The sequence below is a fragment of the Pseudophryne corroboree genome, chromosome 6 (assembly GCF_028390025.1).
Source record: "Pseudophryne corroboree isolate aPseCor3 chromosome 6, aPseCor3.hap2, whole genome shotgun sequence".
Classification (NCBI taxonomy): Eukaryota; Metazoa; Chordata; class Amphibia; order Anura; family Myobatrachidae; genus Pseudophryne; species Pseudophryne corroboree.
The window spans coordinates 17,088,977-17,113,058 of record NC_086449.1 but is presented as its reverse complement, the minus strand read 5'-3'; the positions used below and the strand labels follow the sequence as shown (position 1 = coordinate 17,113,058).

Sequence of the window (24,082 nt, the reverse complement as noted above, 5' to 3'; positions counted from 1 at the left end):
CTAAAATTCTGGCGGATAGACTAAAGATAGTCCTGCCTCTAATTATTCACCCTGACCAAACCGGATTTATAGTGGGAAGGCTTTCGGTCCTTAATGTCAGAAAAGTTTTGTCAGCAGTCCAACATCTCCAACAATCCTCTGGCATTGGCCCCCCGGGAGTGGTTATGTCATTGGATGCAGAAAAGGCATTTGACCTTGTTCTTTGGACACATTTATACCACACAATGGAACATTTTGGATTTCCCCCCACATTCCTCTCCTATATTAGGATGCTGTACACAAATCCAATTTCCCAAATCATGTGTAACGGCCAATTCTCTGACCGTTTCACTTTGCATAGAGGTACGAGACAGGGATGCCCCCTGTCCCCCCTCCTCTTTGCAATAGCTGTATAGCCCCTGTCTATCATGTTACGAAACTCCTCAGGCTTTCGGGGTATATGCATCTCCGATTATGAGTTGAAAGTGTCTCTTTTCGCAGATGACATGCTGCTCTTTATTTCAGACCCTTTGAACTCCATTCCTGTAATCATGTCTCTAATTACTAGTTTTGGTCATATATCGGGTTACAAGGTAAATGTAGACAAATCAGAAATTTTACTCTTGGGCACATAATCTCTAGACCTCTCCTCTTCCCCAGTGTTCTCTGAATTTAAAATTAATTCCACCCGATTAAAATACCTGGGAATTTATATCTCTAATACAATAAATTAATTATACCAAGCAAACTTCTCCATCCTCGTAAGCAAAATTACTATGTTAATGACTTCTTGGAACTCTCTCCCTCTCTCGCTGCTGGGTAGTGCTGCTGCGGTCAAGACTGTTATCTTTCCTAAATTATTCTACGCAATTCAAATGCTCCCTATTGCTCTGAGCAACAGAGACATTCTTACGGTGAATGCCTCTATTTCAAATTTTCTATGGAATGGCAAAAGACCCAGAATTGCACTCTCCAAACTCATATTGTCTAAAACCCAAGGGGGCCTTGGCATCCCAGATTTTGCTGCTTACACTTTAGCAGTATTCTTTCGATATGCCAGCGACTGGCTGCTTGATACTTCCACATTTACTGACGTAAGTTTGGATAAGGCTTTGTTCTAACCCTATTCCCATCTTTACCCTCTACTCATGGAATCTAAGGTTAAGACACCTCAGCACTCTCAAAAAGTTTTCTCCGGGTGGGCTGCGGATATGCCAAGGCTATGTGGGTCAGAGGTGTTGTTGCTTCAAAACTATTGCAAATACACTAAATATCTGCAATCTACATATTTACAGGATACTCATCTACGCCTTCTGCATAGAGCTTATGTTTCTCCAGCTCAGAGAAAATATATGCTTTCTGGGGAATCCGGGAATTGTGTAAAATGTAATATGTCTAATGCGAAACTATTTCAATGCTTTTGGGACTGCTTCTAGGTGCACAGGTTCTGGATGATAATAATATGCTATCTTAATGCCACACTACGACTTTCATTATCACCCTCCCCGGAGGCTTGTCTACTTTTTGGACATCAGGGAATGGACCTTTGGTGATGTCACCTCTCGTTAAATCCCATTTGTTGTCACGGTATTGACTTTGGCTAAAAAGTTGATATTAATTCATTGGATCAAGAAAACAGCACCTACCATACATGAGCTCAAATCCCGTCTCTTACACCTACTGTACTTTGATATGAGATCTCTCCTACTCACCGAGGCCCATCCCACTTCTAATTTTTATAAAAAATGGGACTTTTATATAAACTCTCTGGGTGATGAAAGCAAATCCATTATATCAACATTTTTCGGCTCTCAGCAATGAACGAGGGCTCGAATGCTGCTAACACTCCCTGTGTGATTTCATTATATCATCAATGGTGTTTTGTTGCATTATATTTATTATGTATTGCTTGCTGTAACCTCCCCCATTCAGGTCAGAATGTTTTCTATGTTCTAGAGGTGAATCGAAATCCCTTTCTACTCTACTCATTGAAATACTAGGCCCATGCTTATCCTTTCTTCCTTAGGTATCTCTTCTTTATCCACTATTCTTTCTTCTCCCCCTTCCCCATTTCATCTAATTCTCACCCTTTTACCTCCTACACCACCTCTCAACCTTCCCCGTTTTGTGTCTGTTTTGTCAGGTTTGTCAGGTTTGAGAGTTTCTATGAAAAAGATGAAGTTACACTCAAGGTGAAATGGTGCAGTTATTTTAATGCTTACATTTCTGTAGCCTTGTTTCTGTATACATGCAATGTGTCTCACACGTATGACTTGTATTTTCCATTTCATGTAAAAACCTTAATAAAACGTACTTTCAAAAAAAAAGAAAAAAAAGAAACTGTTAATAAATAAAAAGTAATAGGTTTTAATGTAGATTGGTCTTGTATGGCATATACAGTTGCACATAGCAACCTGACATATGCACAGTCAATATAAAATGTTACATTTATGCCAGTTTGTTTACCGATATAAACCTGTACGCATAATATGTATACATATGCAATGATCCACTAACAAGTGGGAACTCTCCTTGCAGTTGCCCCCAGCAACTAGATAAAACAATTTCAGAGAATTATACTGGAGTTTTATCCCAAGTTTTAATTTACCTATAATTTCACAATCATTTTTTATTTAGGTTGGTTACCATTAAAAACAACAAGATATCTTGAACCACATTGGGAAAAAATCATTTTTCATGATGAATACCTATGGATAATAAGCACCAACATTTTGAGTGGTACCAGGAGAGATGCTGCATATAGAACACAATTTTAAAAAAAACTAGACTCATAATTGTGTCATAATTATATTGCTAGCTGCCTAATTTATATTTTCACTAAATATTTTTGAATATTACATCTTTATGTTACCCTATTGGTGACATATCTGATATTCCAACTATAAAGCTATGGGCCTAATTTAGACCTGATCACTCCCCTGTGAATTTGTAGAGGTTTGCGATCAGATAGTCACCATCCAGACAGAGAGAAAATCCACCCCGTGCAAGTCTGCATACGCCGTGCGAAAACTTTGCATATGCCGGTCTGCTGTAAATCCGTTCGCAACTCACTCACCATCGAATGATTTTTCCAGTCTGTGCAGTATGTGTGTTGCCCAAAACGTACTCCTACAGTGCAATAGAATCAGGCTGATCGGGACCAGAGCTGACGTCACACACTCTCCCTGCAAATGTTTGGAAAGGCCTGCGTTTTTCCTGACACTCCCAGAAAATGGCCAGTTACCACGCACAAACACACGCTTCCTGTCAATCAGCCTGCGTATGCATATTGATCAAAAAAGAAGCAGGATGTTTTCACAGTTTGGTCGATAATCGTCCACCTTGCGAATTCGCACAACAGCAATAAGGTCTGAATTAGGCCCTATATCTGTATTCACCTCTAATGATAAAGCAGTTTCCTGCTCATTAATAAAGGCACGCATACATTTAAAGATAGGAGTCTCCAATAGATAAGCACATTTTTGTAAATTAGCACTAAGAACATTTATATGAGAATGTATGCTGCTAACAATGTTTTTAATGAACAATATTAAAAGTTATGTTTAAGTTTATTAGTAAGAGTACCCCAACATAGTCTTTCTTTTTTCTCTTTTGAACAGTGGTGTAACTCCAAGAGACATTGGAGGCACTGGCTGCTGGGCTCCAGCTGTCAAAGGGGCACCAATAAATAAAGATCAAAGGGGCTGCTGATCGAGGATACATCTATCTCCACTCCTGCCCATGTCACCCCAGCCTCTTGTCAATTATGCAACGGGATGCAGCTGACAAACGTCAGGTGATAATAAAGTAGAGAGAATGGTCTCACAAACCTATGTACTCAACTTAAATGTTCAGAAATGATCGAGGACCCAAAGACACAACTGTAGCCATAATGGAACAATAGGCGCAGACACTGAGGAAAAAAGAGGGACTATGGAGGGAGTCTAAAAGAGAGTTAGAGACATAGTGGGAAAATGGTTAACGCAGAGAGAGGGTGGAGACAGGATGGAAAAACTCCAGTCAAAGAGGAGGCTGAGAGAGAGGGAGAAACACTGAGGAGAAAAAGTGTGATTCAAGGAAAGAGAGGATTGAGAGAGGGAGGTGAAGACATTGCAAGGAAAATATTAACTCAGAGAGAAGGGGCTGAGGGAAAGGTGAAGACAATGAGCGAAAAACAGATTCAGAAAAAGAAAGAAAGAAGGGAGGTGCTAAGGTAAAGATGGAAATACTGAGTGAAAAACAAGGATTAAGAAAGAGTAAGAAACAGAGAAGGCTAATGGAGAGGTATACACTGCAGGGAAAAGACTGACTTATCCTGTGTACACATTGACCAATATATTGAGAGGGAGAGGTGGAGACATTGAGGAAAAATACAGACTCAGACAAAAGGCTGAGGGAGAGGTGGAGACACTAGGGGAAAACAGAGATTCAAAGTGAGAGAAAGCTAAAGGACGCTTAGAGACACTGAGGAAAAACAGCAATTCATAGAATGATTGTCTGAAAGAGAGATGGAGACATGGAGGAAAAAAAGGACTTAGATGGAGGGCTGAGGGAGAGGTAGAGACAAAGGGGTATATTTACTAAAATTCGTATTTGTCCCGATTTGGAGAGAGATTCATCACGAATGACATCGAAAGTGTAATTTTGCAACTTTTTGAATTTGTTACGCCTCATTTACTAAGCTGTCATATTTTTTTTTCCGTGTTTTCCGATGTCAATGTTATTCGTATTTTTGTAAGGTATAATGCGGCCGATTTAGTGGTTTGTCGGCCGTGTTATGAGGTTTTTTTACGACTGCGTCACATTTTGGTTATGGCAGTGTTTATCCATTCCCGGACGCATTTTTTTTCTAAATTTCGATTTTGTCACTCGTCCGTGATTGGTTTGATTCGTGATGGAGGAGTGTCTGTGCTCATTACTATAAAAACGCCCCAAACTGGCCGCACCTCGTGGGTTTAGCTAGTGGAGAGGAGAGAGGAAGGTGTGTTAGGAGTTGGTGAGTTTTGTGGAGTTTGTGGAGGATTTGAGGCGGAGTTTTGCAATTGTTGAGTGCTGTACTGTGTGTGTATGTAGTCTTGTCATACTAGTTGTGTAGTTATTTAAAAGTCTGTCTAGTTTTTTGTCTTTGTTTTTTTTTACGTCTATTGTCATTGTTTGTGAGTGTGTGTGTGTGTGTGTGTGTGTGTAGTGGTAGTGGAGGAGTGTGTTAATTGTTTTTTTTCTCAGTGTTATTTGTTCTTTGTCCTGATTATGTCCCAGTCAGAGGTGAGTGTGGTGGAGGAGGTGAGTGAGAGGGAGGAGGTGAGTGAGGTGGAGGAGGTGAGTGAGAGGGAGGAAGTGAGTGAGGTGGAGGAGGTGAGTGAGAGGGAGGAGGTTAGTGAGGAGGAGGGGGAGGTTGCTGCAGCGGCTTCCTCTAATAGTGATGGTGTTGTGGCTCAGCAGCCACGCACCACTACAAAGACGGGCCGCAATGTTAAGTTCAGTTACGCTGAAAATATGGCTCTGGTGTGGGAGCTGATGAGGCATCATCGCCAGTTGTTTGGACATGATGCTGCAAAGGTGTCGACACGCAAGAAGACTGTTCTGTGGGGGAAGGTCGTTGCGGCTGTGAATAGTGAGGGTGTGGTGAGGCGGACCGAGGACACCTGTCGTAAGCGCTTCTACGACATCAAGCGCCGTGTGAAGGCGAAGATGGCGAAGGAGGCTAAATCAGCCCGCCAAACCGGGTGGACACCCCTTCCGAGCGTCTTATCGGGATTGGGAGGAGCCTGTTCGTACGCTAATTCCGCCTGAAGTGGTTGGTGCAACTCATGTCCGGGATTCGGATCGGCCAAGGCAGGATGGTGAGTTTGTTTAATTTTTTTATGTAATTTAAACATCTGTGCTTTGTCCTTAGTTGTGTGAAATGTCTTTGCGCTAATTGTGATTGTTATTTGGTTCTTTCTTCTAATGTGTTGGTGATGTAGTGCAGGCCTGGGCAACCTGTGGCTCTCCAGCTGTTGTAAAACGACATGTCCCATCATGCCTTGCCACAGTTTTGCTATTAGTGAATGCAAAATGTGTTGCCGGGCATGCTGGGATGTGTAGTTTCACTACATCTGGAGAGACACAGGTTGGCCAGGCCTGATGTAGTGTTACTCTCAATTCTGGGTTTTTTTGGCTTATGTATTGTCAATGTTTCTGGTTGGCTTGGCCTTTTTATGGTGTCTAATTTTCAAAGTAAATGTTAGTCGGTGTATTTTAAAGAAGTGTGATTACTGTGTTTTATGTATATGTTTATATTTTAACAATTTCAATGGACTTATGTTTATTTTGTGTTGTTCTGGGTGGTCATTTGTGTTGATTATGTGTTTTTTCATGCATTTGTGGATTTGATGTTTACAATTTTGTGCAGATATTTGTGGCTAGTGTTTTCTTGTTAGCGTCTAAAATTGGTATCTTAGCGTGCAATATTGTGGCTGTGTAAAGCTACGACATTTTGGTTTTAAGTAGTATAATATTGTGCATTATGCGCCTTTGTGTATGTATTGTTTGGTGAAATTGTTTCGCATTTAAAGTATACACACCCAATGAAGTCATGCATTCAAGCATAAGCATCGTTTAGTTTACTTCTTAGCAGGTACCACATAAACATATCAACCAAACAGTATGTTCATATCGACATTCTTCATATTTCTACAGTACGCCGGAGAAGCAGCACAGCCAGGCCACATCCAACATTGCCAAGAGATGCAGATGGTGGCAATGCAGGTAAGATTTAACTGTAACCACATATTCTGCAAACACATAGAAACACAAAATGTTAATGATTATCTTATCACATAGGTTCTTCGGCTAATCCACCTCCACTAAGGCGCCCATCACAGGGCTCGGTTACTGTGGCTACAAGGCCACCCAAGAGGCCCCGTCTTGAGGCTCAAGCTCCAGCACCAGCATCACCACCCCAACGGCGCATCTCCGCAGTGTCGGCCGTGCCACCACTAGCTCTTTTGGCCAGCCCCCAAAGTGAGGATCCACAATCCCCTCAGTTGTCTGGTGAGTAAACCTAACAATTACGTGTAAATAAGTTAAAAAACAGTGGGGTAGATTTATTAACCTGGAGAAGGCATAAGGAAGTGAAAAAACACTGATATGTGCAAGATGATAAAGGCAGCAGTACAAAATAAACACAACTGTTAATGTACATATTGGAGCTGTTTGCCTTGTGCCTTTATCACCTTGCACATATCACTGGTTTTTCACTTCCTTATGCCTTCTCCAGGTTTATACATCTGCACCACTGTTAGTACTGAAAAAACAAAAAAACAAATGACCAGTCATACTTGCAATAACAAACAACAACAAGCAGATGGTGTTAAGGTATTTTTAGATGGTTAATTGTCATATGTGATGTTGGCTATATCAACACATTTTTTAAAATGATTTTTTGGCCTAAAAAAACCCATAAATGTTTAGTCTCATCCAATTGTTTTGCATGGCCAAAAACACCACTTCTAAACATAGGGCACCTTAAAACTTTTTCACCCATTGTTAATGTGTACATTTTAGACCACTATATTAGTTAACGTTTTGGCCAGACCACTGACTGCCTTGAACAATGTATGAGTGTATTGGTCAACACATTTATTGTATTGTGTGTGTTGTTCCAAAGGAAGCTTCATACCCAATATGTAAATGTAGTACTTTGTATTTGTTAGAGTTCTTCGTGTTTAAACAGTAATTATGGCTATGAATCCTACTATTCCCACAAACTTTAAACAACTGAGTAGTGAATGTTAGAAGCCACATATTTTTAATAAAAGGTGACCAACATAGTTAAGTTTAAAAGTTTAAGCCACAATCTATTTAGCTATTACGTTAATATTAAGAAGTAATGCATGTTGACGTAAAGCTGACGTAAGACCAATGCTACATATGTACTAAATAGTGGCTGTCTTCAACCCCATACAGACCCAGGCATCATCACCGAGGATGTCCAGCAGGACCGTGACCAGGAGACCTTCACACTCCACCTGCAGCCCATCGATCCGACACAGCCAAACATGCATCAGGACATACTTGAGCACAACACAAGGCCACACACAAATGGGCCCTGAGATTTGGAGCCGTTGGTCGTCACAACAGGCACAACACTAAGCGTGCCTCACCACCCACAGCCAATACCTGTCAAGTCTGCCCCATCATTTGCCTAGACTGAGTCGCAACTCAGGCAGACTTATAGTGCAGGTGGGTGGAATCGCAAACTCCATGGAGCAGATGAGGGCAGACAACACCCAAATGCAGTCAAACCTCCAACGCATCTTGGATGAACAGCAGCGCCAGCAACAAACACTCATCCAGATCATCCAACATAATCAAATGATCAATGATAATCTCTCAAGAATGATCGCAAACAACACTGCCGCAAATACGCAGCTCACAGCAAATTTGAACAATCTTAGCCAAAGCCTAAGTGTGTTGGCATCACACCATGTGACATCGAGCTCGGGGACAACAACACCACACCAGTTCAATCCCCAGTTCAACGCTCAAGTCGAAGCTGCGCCAACGAGCCTGCACAATCCTCCGCACCCAGCACCCAAAAAAAAAAAGATAATAATGCATGGCCAGAATATGGTGACAATTTAATTTTTTTCAGTTTTTGTTGTGCCTAAATTGGTGTATTAAAAAAATTAAATTGTTAACACAGAATATGTGTATTGCCTAATTCGCAACACAAACAACCTGTAAGCAATACAATACTGTGTTCTATTACATTACAGAAGCAACACTTAGACGTAGACGTGTATGTATGTGTTAACTCACCTGAATTACATATTTTAAAAAGGTAACCTATGAGATACTAATTACATCGGCATTCACAGCCTGGAAGCTGCCAGTAGCCAGAAAGTGCAACACAGGCAGGAGTTTGTGCAGGCCTGAGACAGAGCGAGAGCGTACTGTCTCAGGGTGTAGGTTCAGTTTGACAAGGTCATACAGAGTGAAAATATTATTTACATTTAGTCTGCTCATCTGTATAACATGGTCATCAGCAATTTTTTTATCGTTTAAACGCCCACTCAAAAAACAAGCCATGGCCAGCCTACACGGAACATGTACAACCTGCTGACCCTGTTGAGTGTTGAAAAATGTGTTGGGGCCCCTTTTAAAGGTCCAAAAAGTCAGGTGTGACTAATGTAGAATTGACAACACATGTAAACACGCTTCTCAAAAGCAGGTCTACTTTTTTTTAGGCTTTTTGTACGATTAGTAATTTTTTGCGGCCGCTATTCCATTTTCACGGTAGAAATTACAAATACGAATGCTTAGTAAATGACCGAGTTCTATATCTAAACAGCCGCGTTTGACCGATGGTGTATTCATTCGTACTTTTACTACACAGCCGTAATAAAAATACGAATGCCCTCATCACTGCCGAGATTTGTGCTTAGTAAATTCCCGAGATGACACTTTGAAGAAAAAACACCAAATCGGTCAAAATCGGGAGCTTAGTAAATATACCCCAAAGAGGGAAAAAGAGACATAGGGAGAGGGTTGAAAGAGATATTAATACTAGTTTATTGCGGGAATCACATTATTATGTCGGTAACCACAAAGTTAAAAGAGGTGTACCACAAGATTGACCTCTATTAGCCTTACGGTTAATAACATAAAGCCGCAATTCCCACAATAAACTTCTATGAAGAATTATTACCATTGAAGTCTATGGGGAAAACGTGATTGACAGGGCAGCAGCAAATGGCCAATCAAACGGTAGGCCCTAAATGGCACAGCTCTCCTAGTGACACAAGTTACGTGGTGAACGGCATTCGGGAGAGGAGTATGAGTACACACATAGACCTCTTCCAAGCGTGTGGTCCGGGTATTTTCCTTTAAACCCTGGATGCCTACTTTGGATGAAAGAGGAATGATCTACAGTACGAAGAGGTGAGTTTAAGTTTTTTACTGGTTTAGTGGATTCTACAAGGAGAAGAGGACTGAAGAGCTACAAGGAATGTAGGCAAACATGCGTTAGTGTGAGTATGAGTGTGACTGTAAATCTGCAAGTATGTTTTATTAAAGTTCTACTATGATGTGTGTGTATTGTGTTTTTATATTTATTTTACAGGGTGGACTACAGGTAGCAGTGGGCCCTTTAATGCCCTGCATGCTGTAACTTGTGATTCCCCAAGTACCAGCATGTGGAGGAGGTGTGCTGGGACCTGTAGTCCCACCTGTAATAGACAATTTTTATTCTATTTCTTATACTTCGAAGCTTTCACTTGGCACCCACTGGCAATGCGAGACAATTTTTTTAAAACTTTTTAACGATTTCTAAGCTTTTTCTGACAGAAGCTTGCAAGGATCTCACTGATCTGTGCAGGCTTCAGTAGGTGGTAACAGGGTGGAAAAAATAGTGACTTACAGAATAGGGAGCTGAGAGATGGAGAAACTTGGGATTCAAAGTCAGGGGACTAAGGGCTTTATTCAGGTTTGTTAGAAAACCAAAAAAGTTATTAATTGGACAAAACCATGTTTTAATGCAGGTGGTGCAGATGTAACATGTGCGGGGAAGAGAGGGTTATGGTTAGGCTCAACCCGGGAGGGATAGAGTTAGGCACCACTGGGGAGGGTAAGGTTTAGGTGCCCACAAGGAGGTGTTACATTTAGGGCAGGGGGAAGGGGAGGGTTAGGTTACTTTCCAGAAGGCTGTTGGGATTCTGATGGTCGGGATGCCATTGTTGGTTTTCTAACCGCCAGCATCCCGTCCATTGGGATATCATACTGAATCCCTATGGGGAGACTCTTTTGTCTATATTTGCACACTCATGACAAAAAAATTGATACAGACACTTCCATTCCCAGTGCATGCCTCCATACCAATACTGTTTCTAGGAAGGCACCTCCTGGGACCACTTTCTGGGCGGCTGCATGATGTCACATGCAGCCACTTCAATAAAAAAGATTGCTGCTTATCATCTGGCAGCACAGCCAGGCTGCGCTGCCAAGGGTCAACCTTAATTCTGATGTGTCTGTAATTAGATTGCAGACGTATCGGGAGATGGCCCCACACATGCTGGGTGGCCTTTCCCTGTGCTGGGTGGCCATCAGCATGTGCAGTGACGAATGTAGATCCAGCTGCATATGCAGTGATCTGCGTTCATCTCTGAATAACCCCCTGTGACAGGAGGAGCATTCCTCTGAGCAACAGTAAGTAACATGAATTAGCCCCCTCATTCACAGGATTTAAATCTAGTAGAACATGTTAGATGTAGTTCAACTTGCCATCAATGGCAGGGCAGGGTTCCACCAAACAGCGAATATTGGCCCTCATTTCAAGTTGATCGCTCGCTAGCTGTTTTTAGAAGCCGTGCAAATGCATAGTCGCTGCCCACGGGGGAGTGTATTTTTCACTTTGCAAGTGTGCGAACGCCTGTGCAGCCGAGCTCTACAAAAACATTTTGTGCAGTTTCAGAGTAGGTCTGAACTTACTCAGCCCTTGCGATACCTTCAGTCTTTTTGGTGCCAAAATTGATGTCACACACCTGCCCTCCAAATGGCCGGACACGATTGCGTTTTACCTACCACTCCCAGAAAACGATCAGTTGACACCCATAAACGCCCTCTTCCTTTTAATCTTCTTACGATCGGCTGTGAGTATGGATGCTACGTTAAATCCATCGCGTGTGCATTGTGGTGCAAATGCATGCGCAGTAGAGACCAGATCACAGCACAGCAAAAATCGGCAGAGTGCGATCAACTCAGAATGACCCAAATTATTCAATGGTTTACCATTATTCAGGAAGCATGGTGTATACTATTTTTAAAGTACTTCAGTGAACTTATGGAATATATTATCCAATGAGTTTCTGCTGTGATCAAACAGAGGACCTACATGTTACTAGACAGGTATCTAAGGTTTTTCTGGCACATCATTGTTTTTTTAACAATAGTATTTACATTTACAGATTGTATTAGTACAGTTTTGTTCAACTATTGGAGATATTTTATTAAAATCACCCTGGATGAGAGAAGGAAGGTCCTAGGTTTAAAAAGTGGGCAATCCAGGCTGTGCAATTGTCAAGAAAGGAAGAGGAGGCACCAGTGGGTAGAAGATAACTGCAAAAAGGTAGACATGGACAAGAGGCAGATAAAATGGTGTTTCAAAGTGGTGAAGTAAAGAGAGGTTGTAATCCAACTTTCCAAATGTGGACAAAGCAAGATTCTATGTGTAGGCTTTGACACAAAATCTGCATTTGAAATGAAAATGCATTTTATTTCAAATTGTCAATTTCTTGAATAAAACTCTTACTACTGTATGTTAAGAAAGAATATGGAAGCCCAACATGGCCAACCATTTTATAAACTAGGCGACCTACTTCATTAAATGAGGTATGACCTTTTTATTTAACAAAATATATGGAATTTAGATCCCCCATATATTGATAATTACATGGGAAGTGTATTTTCACTTTGCAAGTGTGCGAACGCTTGTGCAGCCAAGCGGGACATTTTTTTGCAGTTTCTGAGCAGCTCTGGACTTACTCAGCCCTTGCGATCACTTCAGTCTTTTTGGTCCCAGAATTGACGTCAGACACCAGCCCTGCAAACGCCTGGATATGCCTGAGTTTTTCCAAACACACACAGAAAACGGTCAGTTGACACCCAAAAACGCCCTCTTCCTGTCAATCTCCTTGCGATCAGCTGTGCGAATGGATTCTTTGTTAAATCCATTGTCCAGCAACGATCCGCTTTGTACCCGTACGATGCGCCTGTGCATTGCGGTACATATGCATGCACAGTAGTTACCTGATCACTGCGCTGTGAAAAACGTCAGCGAGCGATCAAGTCGGAATGAACCCCATTGTCTGGTAATCACAGATCACAGGTGATCTCCAGAAAAATAGCAACTAGTGGGACACATAATTTTACAGAATAAACTTCCCTCTTTCAAATACGGTGGCACATTAAGTTCTTGCTATTTAAAATTATAGGCAGGGCTGGCACTTTGGGTAGCTGCCTAAGTGTGCCAACACCTGAAAGGGTTGGCAGTATGGATGGTGTAATGGTTAGCATTACTGCCTCACACCACTGAGGTCACGGGTTCAATTCCCACCATAGCTCTAACTGTGTGGAGTTTGTATATTCTCCCCGTACTTGTGTGGGTTTCCTCTGGTTACTCTGGGTTCCTCCCAAAATCCAAAAATATACTGGTAGGTTAATTGGCTTCTGACAAAATTAACCCTAGTATGAGTGTGTGTGTGTGTGTGTGTGTGTGTGTGTGTGTGTGTGTGTGTGTGTGTGTGTACATGTGATAGGGAATAAAGATCGTAAGCTCCACTGGGGCAGGGACTGATGTGAATGGCCAAATATTCTCTGTAAAGAGCTGTAATATGTGTGTGCGCTATATAAATAACTGGTAATAAATAATAATAATAATAATAATAATAATAATAAATAAATAAATAAAATGAGACTGCCCTGGATAAAAATAAAGGTGTCTCTGAGCACTAAGGGGTGGATTGTGTACTTGTTAAGTGGGCCAGGCTGGGTCCCAGCTCCTGAGGGGTACAGATGCATATAAGTGCCACCTGCATTAACCCCCAAGGTTGAATTGTAACACCGATACTCATCTCTGTTGTTGTTGTTCTTACATGAGTGTGACCTTTATTGACAGTCGCTACCACCCCAGTAAGGACTGTGCGTTGTCTGCTATTGGACTGCTGCCCCTACCTGTGCTTCAGTGCCTCCACGAATGTCCAAGTGAATCTGTACTGTTGCAGCAGGCACAGCATCTCCCATGGACTTTGTGGTGCCAGAGGAGGGTGCCCGATGCTGTCTGAGAGATTGTCAGGTGTGGTGGTGGTGCTGGATAGCAGAGCCAGAATTGGCAGAAGCTGAAAAGGGAGGACTGGCCCATATCATGATCAACACCCTGATCAACCTGCCTGGCGGTCCCAGCATCTTCTTCCTCCGGGATGAGCACTGACTGAGACCACCAACTCCATATACATCTACATACACCCAGCACTCTCACCTACACTATCTATCTCTCTGTCTCACTCTCCTCTCTCTCTCTCTTGCACTCTCTAGAATGAGCAAAAAGACTAATGCTGTTTTTGGAAAATAAAAAATAATCAGAAAAGTACAGTACAGGGTGGATTGTGTGGGTACTGCACACAATATCAGTGAAACAGTATTAGTGTTACCAAGTGGAAACAGGAAAAAAATGGCCCCAGCGCAAAATGATAAAACACTTAGGGGGACATGTACTAAGCAGTGATAAAAGTGGATTAGGGAGCCAGTAGAGAAGTTGCCCATGGCAACCAATGAACATTGACGTAACATTTATAATTTGCATACTATAAACGTATACAGAGCAGCTGATTGGTTGCCATGGGCAACTTCTCCACTGGCTCACTTCTCCACTTTTATCACTGCTTGGAACATGTCCCCCTTAGTATCAAAGGGGTTAAACATGCCAGTATTTTGGAAGGTTTGGTCCTGGTTATGAGGCTGACTCAGACATGTGCATCTTTGAAAGCAACCATTTTCAGATACATGCCCTAGGCCTGCCCATGCAGCTTTCATACCCTTCTTTTACCGCCCAGGAATGCTGACTAAAATTCACAGACCCTGCATCTGAATCTTGGCTGCATCTCTGTGTGCAGATAATCAGAATGCATGAATGGTATTACCTGGACGCACACATAGTTCAAAATCCATTGGTCAGTTGTGCACATTTCAGCACTGTGTCTACCTCTGAATCAGTCTGCTACTGTATGTCTGTTCATTTATTTGTTGTCTCACAACCAGGGGTCACCAGACACTTCTGAATTACAGTTCTGCTCCCTGCCAGAGGTGCTGCTCCATGGACATTTTTGCAGATCTTGTGCCTGTTGAGTGATTCCCTAATCAGCAAAAGTCTGGACACCTGTCAGCTAGCTTTAAAGTCTGCTTGATGCCAATCCACAGTGCTTGTCATTACGTTTCCTGGTCTGATGTGAGGAGGTTGCTGATCTTGGAGCTGTTCCTGTTATACCTGCCAGCCGAACATCCTGCAAGGTCAAGGCACAGGTGTTTCTGGACCCCTGGCCTGTCTGCCAAACATCCTGCAAGGCCAAGCCACAGTAGTTCTTGGATTCCTGGCCTGTCTGTCTACATCCTGCAAGGTCTGAAGCAGCTGTTCTTATGATTTCCTAAATCACTAATGTCTGCCACAGTGACGTGTGGTGAGGACATTGGCTGGGGAGGCACTGGTTATGTGCACGCCTCCAGAAAAGGGGTCATAGCCACTCAAATGGAGCATGTCCTTCAGTGTAGTAGGACCCATTATACTATACTGGTGCTCCTTTCACCTTATACCACACTGTATGAGCTGAAATTTACGTTTCAGCACATGGTATAAGCGAAATTCACATTATACCACACAGTATGAGCCGAAATTCACATTATACCACACAGTGGGGGTAATTCTGAGTTCATCGCAGCAGCAAGTTTGTTAGCAATTGGGCAAAACCATGTGCACTGCAGGTGTGGCAGATATAACATTTGCAGAGAGCGTTAGATTTGGGTGGGTTATTTTATTTCTGTGCAGGGTAAATACTGGCTGCTTTATTTTTACACTGCAATTTAGATTTCAGTTTGAATACACCCCACCCAAATCTAACTCTCTCTGCACATGTTATATCTACCCCCCTGCACTGCACATGGTTTTGCCCAACTGCTAACAAAATTGCTGCTGCGATCAACTCAGAATTAGCCCCAGTATGAGCCATAATTCACAGCACATGGTATGAGACGAAATTCACATTATAGCACACAGTATGATCCACATTTCAGGGACAGATAGAGAGAGTGACAGCAGTGAGTGACAGAGGGACATCAGGGACAGGGAGAGTGACAGCAAGGATAAAGGGAAGCAGGGGAACATTACCTGATATGTGCAGCATAGGTGCGGAAGGGACTGTCGTTGGTGGCAGAGGAGGAGCCCATGGTCTGCAGGGAATGCAGCGGTACTAAGCTGTTCTTTGTTGCTGCGGCGTTGATGTCCCTCTGACCACCGCCAGTTGTGGTCTGCAGTGGTCAGCTTTCAGTGGCGGTGCAGCGTGCTGTAGTGAGCGTTGGTCAGCGGCGGCTGTGATATATATATATATATATATATATAATATGTTTACATTTATTTTATTTATTCCTCCCTGTCCCTGCAGTCCAAGTGATCTGGGGGTGAGCTGCAGTCCAAGTGATCTGGCCCAGATCACTTGGACTGCAGCTAACCTCCAGATCACTTGGACTGCAGCTCACCCCAAGATCACTTGGACTGCAGCTCACCCCCAGATCACTTGGACTGCAGCTCATCCCCAAATCATCTGGGGGTGAGCTGCAGTCTAGGTGATATGAGGGTGAGCTGTCCAGTCACTTCCCACCCAGCCCAACTCCCCCCCCCCTCTCGCCTGCGTGGTGATGAGGCCCCATCCCGGAGGGTGCAAGTGCTGCTGTGAGGAGGGTGGAGGACGAGGAAGGAGAGATACAGTACCAGCACTGCCCAGTGCTGGACGGTGCCGCCGCGCGGTCCCCTGCTCTGGCGTTCCCGGCCCGCTGCCTCTGTAGCTCCTGCTGCTGTAGAGACAGGCACTGCAGCTCCAACATCGGGTCCCGCCGCCGCTTCACCCCACCGCATATGGGTGATTGGATCAGCGGATCAAGTACTGGATCTGCTGTCCAATCACATCTGCCTCACTGACAGGGGTGGGTTTCCCCTGTCAACAAGGCACTTGCATAAGTGCCACTTACCCCTCAGTTTTTCAATGGGCTTTTATGGCCCAGTGTTTGGCCCAGCCCCCTTGTTTTATTCCATTTCTATTGTTAATGGGAGGCACTGCTATCAGTGCCTCCCAAACTGATTAAAATTACTGAAATGGGTATCATAATATAAAGAAATTACTTATGACAGAATATGTCATAAGTATCTTCTTTATATTATTTTTATCATTAATGGCAGGGAAGGCACTTACTACCCTGCCTCCCCTGACTGCACGTCCCTGGTATGCCAGCATCTGGTACTTTTGTCTTGCATACCTGCATTTCCATTATCTTCAGTTCACGTGCATCTAGCTCTCTTGGTTTAGCCCAGCAACTCTGCAGTTATTGTGCATCCTGCTCTCTGGGTTTAGCCCAGCAACTCTGCCATTCCCATCATTCTCCTCTCTGTGTTTAGCCCAGCAAGTCTGCAAGTATCCTCTGCTCTAGTCTTTTGTCATTTCTGAATTTTTCTGGACAATCCATTATATGTAATGTATGTGAATTTTAACCCTCCAAACCCTAACACAATAAATCCAGTGGCTTTGAAAACAAAATGTAATATACAGCAATACTGTATGCAGTGGTTTGAAATCCAACTGTCATTTGATACATTTACTCCTATGTGTTACATGTATTATAAAGAGGTTGACAAACTCTTTGTTATAACACAAATTGTTTTGAAACAAAATAAATATATAATCTATGACATAACTAGTTGATTATATTATTTTATATATTAGAGTTAATGTTCATTAATACGCCAGACTCCATTAATAATGTCTCCTCCATAATAAGTAATGTTTCACATGTTCATCATTTAGTCATCAAAACATCACTACAATCATTGTATTCTCTGAATATTACTTACTGTACATCACCCACAAGAGATTCACGTTGAGCTCTCCAGAGATTAACCAAATGGAACTAATGAGAGTTCTGGTAATGTATAAGAGGAGGCTTCAGGAATTGAACATTGCCTTGCATCTGTTTCCCACATTATGAAATGCTTTATAGGACATTACATGTCTAACAGAGAAGTATTTTGTTAAATTTATCGAGGTTAGTCAATAAAGCCTAAATTGATGGGAATCTGTTACTTAGATTGTCACTTTACTATAGGGCGATGAATAAAATCTGGTATTGTGAATAACATACAGTATTTATTTCATTCTTGTTTTAAAGTTACATTTATTTTTATTTATTTTATTTAGTCATTTTTACGATATTCCAAAGAATATGATAGGTTCAGAAAAAATTGAATTGTAAGGGAGGTACAGTAGAGACAAGTGTTCAAAGGGAAATTTAAAACCTAAACAGCTTTAAACATTCAATATTCCATAGCTATATTGATTATATTAATCAACATTGATTTTATGTATTAATAGTCATTGAGAACTTTAAGTTATACACGGGATAACCTGATTTTCCAATGCTGGGGTTTATTGGATCTTTACATTATTCTCTGGCTTTTTTACTAGTGGTGGAAAAATATTCAGTAGAAAAGCGTGGATCAATTTTCTTTTCTTTTTTTATTTGATTGGAATTTTATAAATCATTTATTTTGTTGCTGTGTACATCACACTTGTTCCATTTTTGGTGATGATGCAGATTATTTGGTTTCCATTTCAAAACTCTTCTGCATTTTTGCTAATTTCTACTAATTTTTGTGTTAGATAAGTGTGGGACTATATCAATGTTACGGTATATCTGACCTGGCAGCAGTAAGAAAATGCCAAGTTACATACTTTAAATATAATGTAAATGTCAATATGTACAGTTTATAATTGAATTCTATGGATTGTAGAGAATTTATAGTTTCTTTGGGGTTTCTTTATTAATTGATATACAGTGTCTTTAGCAGGGATCCAGAATAGTGTAGATGTTTAGAAGAAATGTTATATTCAAATTATGTTCAAGTCCACTCACAAGATTTGTGGTAGTAGTGGTGAGTGTCAAACTTTAGGTGAACTGGGAGGCAAGCTAGTATGTAGTTTTCTAATTTGAGGAATGCTAAGCCACTTTTTGTCTCTTGTATTTTTTTTTTTTTCATTATTTATTTTCAGATAAAAATTATAATGACGGCAAATTTGTTAATGCATTTGCATGATAGGATATGTTCAAAATTCTTAAACAATAAATAAATAAATAAATAATAAATATAAATATATATATATATATATATATATATATATATGTGTGGGGAAATAAGACAGACTTCATAGCAAAAGTAAGTTGGTCAGTTTAATATACCAACATCTTTCGGGGATATAACCCCATCCTCAGGGCTAAACAACCCAAACTGAACCACAGTGGAAACATTTATACACAAACACAGACAAATCATCACTATATATTATGTTACTCACCTGCTCCACGGTGCCAAACGTCTGTCCGGATGCCCTGCAGCGATTCCGCGTCGCCCTCCAGTGACCTCACAGGGTACAGCATCGTGGATCTGTACCCTGTACCACTACGATGTAGTGCCATACGCTCTCGGAACTGACGTATGGTCTTGCCCACATAGGCAAGACCACTCGGACACGTAAGCAAATAAACCACATGTGTGGTAGTACAGGTAAGTCGGCGTTTGATGGTCAGTTTTTTGCACATCAGTGGGTAATTAAACGTGGCTCCTGTGATAAACGTATTGCACATGGCACATCCTAGACATCTAAAGCAGCCCAACTTAGCTCTCAGGAAATGTGATTCCTGAGTGCAGGTCAGCTGTGTGACATCTAATTTGACTACATAGTCACAGGCGGCTTGTACAGCACTATGGGTGCCACAAACTTCCCGATATTGAGGGAGTTATCCAGTGATGCAACCTAGGAAGCAGATCAGATTTCTACTGCAGCAGGAGGCACCTGCTTGTAATAGACTCCTCCTGCTGTGTTACTATACAGTGCTATCACTTCTGCATCTTACTTTCCTGATGATCTGTGATTTTTTTTCCATATTGATACGTGAAGCAGTAATTTAATGTCAGCTTTTAGAGTGATAGTTATTTCTGCTTTGTGCATAAGGATGTGGTATGATATGCTGACAGTCAGAATGTGTACATCAAAAAGTCAACCTTTTCTGAATGTTGACATGTAGCATGCCAACGTACATTTATGTAGACAAGATCATAATACCAACATGTTCATTATGGTGACATTGTACATGTCGACATAATACAATGTCAAATGCAATTTTTATATATTTTACCCTAAGCCTAGGCCTAACCCTAAACTGAACCATAAGCCTAAATGTAGCAAAACATTTTGACTGTATATCATGCAGAGTGTGAGTTCAGTGTCCTCTTCTAGAATGAGAGATGCTTTATAAGTAGTGCAGTGTAATGTGTATTGATCTTTCTTTTTTTCTACTATCCCTCTATTTATAAGGTTAGTCAATTGACTATCTTCTAATGAATCAAGTTTTTATCTAAAAGTGTTCAAATGGGACTGCTTTGGGTTTTTTTAAATCTATTTCTTCCCATTTTGATAGTACATTAATTAGCAATTAATCTCTAGTTGTATATTTTTTTATCATTCCTTTACTGAGTTTGTAGTGAGCCATATGGTAATTGGAAGTGGATTAGTTCATGAATTTCATTTTCTGTTTGAGTAGCTTACTTAGAAAGAAATGTGTTAATAGTTGTAAGGCTATACTTAATTGGTTGATTAGCTATTCTTGATTTGAATGTTGCCAAAAAGAGTTTATATAATATACATGTTTAGTGGTTTTAAACTATTTTCAAGTAATGAGTACACGAATAGTGGATTTACACTTTTTTTTTATTCAGATGCTACTAACATCTATTTTTAATGTAAGAATTGTTAATTGATTTTCAGTATCTTGCATGTTTATTGTAAGAGTTTAAACATTACATTTTATATTCTCTGAAGGTTGATGGCTTGATTTTGTACAGATTACATTTTAGATCTCTTTTTTAGGGATGTGTTAATGAATGTTGTAGGAAACACACTTGGGGTGTTTTTCGGTGTATTGCTCATGTGCCATAAATCAATCAGGTATAACATGATCAGTGAATTTGAAAACTATACATGACTTTAAACTGTTTGGGTAAATGATCAATGGTGTTGAGTAACTGATAAGATCTCAAATATTTTGGCCATACATATAGTTGAGAACTCTTTCTTGAATATCAAATATGTTTAGTACAGTAAGTCCCAGTTATTAAATTTGCTAGATTGCTTTCCCATATTTGCTTCTTCATGTTGGCAATAGTTGAGTCCTTGGAGCATTTTATGGTGAACCAATTATCTGATTCATAACCAAATAAGTCTGTTACATTTTATCTTACTGTAAGAGACAATTTTATTGGAGTTTTTAAATTGAATTCATAAACCTCACAGTTTTACACTAAGGTAGCCTGTTGTACAATAGCTTTTTGGCTCAATTGGTATTCCAGAATTAAATCTGGAATGTGGATATGTGTAAGTCTCTGATAAATGTGTCTGATATGCCTAGTTAGGATTAATTTAATGTATGTGCATAATACTTCATAATACTTAGGTGATAATTAATTACTTGGAAATTTTACACAATGTGTACCCTTTTTTCTTTCTTTTTGTTAGATATTTTCTAGATACTCTTGTGCTATGGAGACAGATGTTCACAGAATACATCTGTACTATGAGCCTGATTCTCATTTGCAAGCAAAGAAAAAAGTAAGCAACTGGGACACCCATGTTGCACTGCAGATGTGACAGATGTAACATGTACAGAGAGAGTTAGACTTGGGTGGGGTGTGTTCAAACTGAAATCTAAATTGCAGAGTAAAAATAAAGCCGTGTGCTACATGCAATAGCAGCCAGTATATACCCTGCACAGAAACAAAATAAATGTATTTGTTCCCTTGCAATGCAACATGGTTTGTTCCACACACAAAATGATTTGCTTTTTTTGCTTTACTTACAAATTTGAGCTAGGCCCAAAGGCCCAATGTGATTGTGTGTTGTGCTCATGATTTGATGATTACATTTCCTTAGATCCTTCAAATCTTACAAATGCTTCCATTATGGTAATCAGTTGTAGCAATTTAAATTATTTGTTGCTTCTGCTTGGGGGGGGGGGGGGGGACTACTTTTTTTTTCTTCCAGAATGATTACAAAAACTTTACATGAACAAATTATTTCGCACTTTAAAAAAAAATGTGTTAGGAAAATATTTCATATTTAATATGCTTAAGTTTAAAATGCAAGTCTTGACAATCTCCAGTTACGGTTTTTGATCCTTACTTTCCTAGTAGGAAACAAGCAAACAAATATGGAGCTCTATGGATAGAAATTAAACTTGTTCTTCAGGATCTTGTCACAAAATGCATAAGAGCAATATCTCTCACATCTTTCTCTTGGGATTTCCACAGCTTCATGGCCTCAATATCCTAATATTTATTTCCATGCTCCTCATTTACTGTGTCACTATATGTGGTAATATTATTATTATTACTTTAATTTCAATTAACAAAAAGCTTCACTCTCCAATGTATTTCTTCATCACACAAGTTTCTGTACTGGACATTCTGATGACCACGGACATTCTCCCTAACTTTCTTCACATTGTCCTGCATGGAGGTGCCACCATGTCTCTTGCTGCCTGTATATTACAGTTTTATGTGTTTGCTAACACAGATTCCTCAGAGTGCCTCATCCTAATGGTGATGTCATATGACCGATATCTGGCTATCTGTAACCCACTACGATATAATGGTATAATCAACAAAGCATTTTGCATAAAAACTGTCATTGCATCGTGGTTCTTAAGTGCTTTGGTGCTGTTGATCATTGAAACAGACATATACAAGTTAGAATTCTGTGCATCAAATGTTATTGACCATTTTTTCTGTGATTTCCCTCCTCTTCTAGAACTTGCTTGTTCAGATACTTCACTTATTCCCATCCATACAGCTTTAGTTGGCCTTATTGGTCTCATAAGTCCATTTATAATGATCATTGTATCTTATGTGTACATCATCACCACCATCCTAAAAATCCGCTCCATCAGTGGGAGGCAGAAAGCCTTCTCCACATGCAGCTCCCACCTGACTGTTGTGTGTATATTTTTTGGCACTCTACTTTCTGTGTATATTGTTCCAGCCAAAGGAGAATTATTGTCCACCAGTAAGGCATTATCACTGCTTTACACTGTGGTGACCCCCTTGCTTAATCCATTCATTTACAGCCTGAGGAATAAAGACTTCAAGGAAGCTTTTGAAAAACTTAAACATTTTTCTATTTAATTACCTAAAAACCACATTGAGAAATATAATTATTGTAAATACTGCAGCCAACAATATTAGAATTTTTTGGGGGGGGGGTGAAATCCTATCTCTCTGTGCTGCTGAAATTTGCATTTAAATGTATTTGTTTTTTGAGAATACCATTTGTCATGGGATATAGACATTAATGTGAGACACAGAGCTACATTTATTAAGCATTAGTTTTGGTGTAATTTAGAACACGTCAAAAAATGCTGTGAATTTATGTTGGTTTTCATATAAAATTGGTAGCATTTAATAAAGGTTGGTTTTCATGTCTAAATATACTGTAATACTTTATCAATCCCTGAAGGATTGTAGAAGACTTCCCTCTGTGACATTTTCTATTTTGTGGTGGTTTGATATGTGTTTTGTTTAATCTTCTTCATTTTTTAAATAATAACAAAGCCTGCACGGATTGTAGAACTCTGTTGGTTTCTATTATATTCCATTTTTCTATGGTCTAAAACAATGATGGTGATTTGATATTAAATTATGATCTATAGTATTCAAAACTGTGCTTTGTCTGCAGATTTGTGGCAGATTTGGCCTTGGCACATTAGCGGATTGCAAAACTGCCACAAAATCATCGGCAATTACAATCCGCTGCTAAGTACATTTTGCCCATTGGCTTTTGAATTTATGTTTATTTTAGTAAAAGTCACAATAGTAAAACTTGTAAACATTTTTACTAAAACACACATGTAAGTTTAAAACGTAAAATTGACTACTAACGACTGACTTTAATAAAAATATTTTTGTGACTTAATTAACTTACATGGTAATACTTTGTAGTTTACCATCCTCCTCTTTAGTTTCATGGGCTAATCACTTGCCCTTTTCACTTTGTACCTATTTTTCTATATGGCCTGTCTTAACTTAAAATGTATGATTCTACTCATTTGGATCATTGTGTTTGCCTCTAGTGTTTTCATGACCTTCATTTATACTAGCAGAGTTTAATACCCTGTTACTTTTGTGAGTCAGCATACTGTAGCTGTACTACAGTGTTTTTTTTTTTTTTTTTTTTTTCCTAACAAAAAACTATACACATTG

The 24,082-nt window shown here is 40.3% G+C and overlaps 1 protein-coding gene across 1 annotated transcript; it reads left to right on the top strand.

The window, feature by feature from the left end:
- Positions 1–3,953: 3,953 nt before the first annotated feature.
- On the top strand, positions 3,954–23,008 carry LOC134934057 (olfactory receptor 6N1-like). The gene is made up of 5 exons (XM_063929571.1): positions 3,954–4,192; positions 17,583–17,700; positions 21,345–21,472; positions 21,759–21,790; positions 22,074–23,008. The coding sequence occupies exons 1-5, from the start codon at positions 3,954–3,956 to the stop codon at positions 23,006–23,008; spliced, it is 1,452 nt and encodes a 483-aa protein (XP_063785641.1).
- Positions 23,009–24,082: the final 1,074 nt, after the last annotated feature.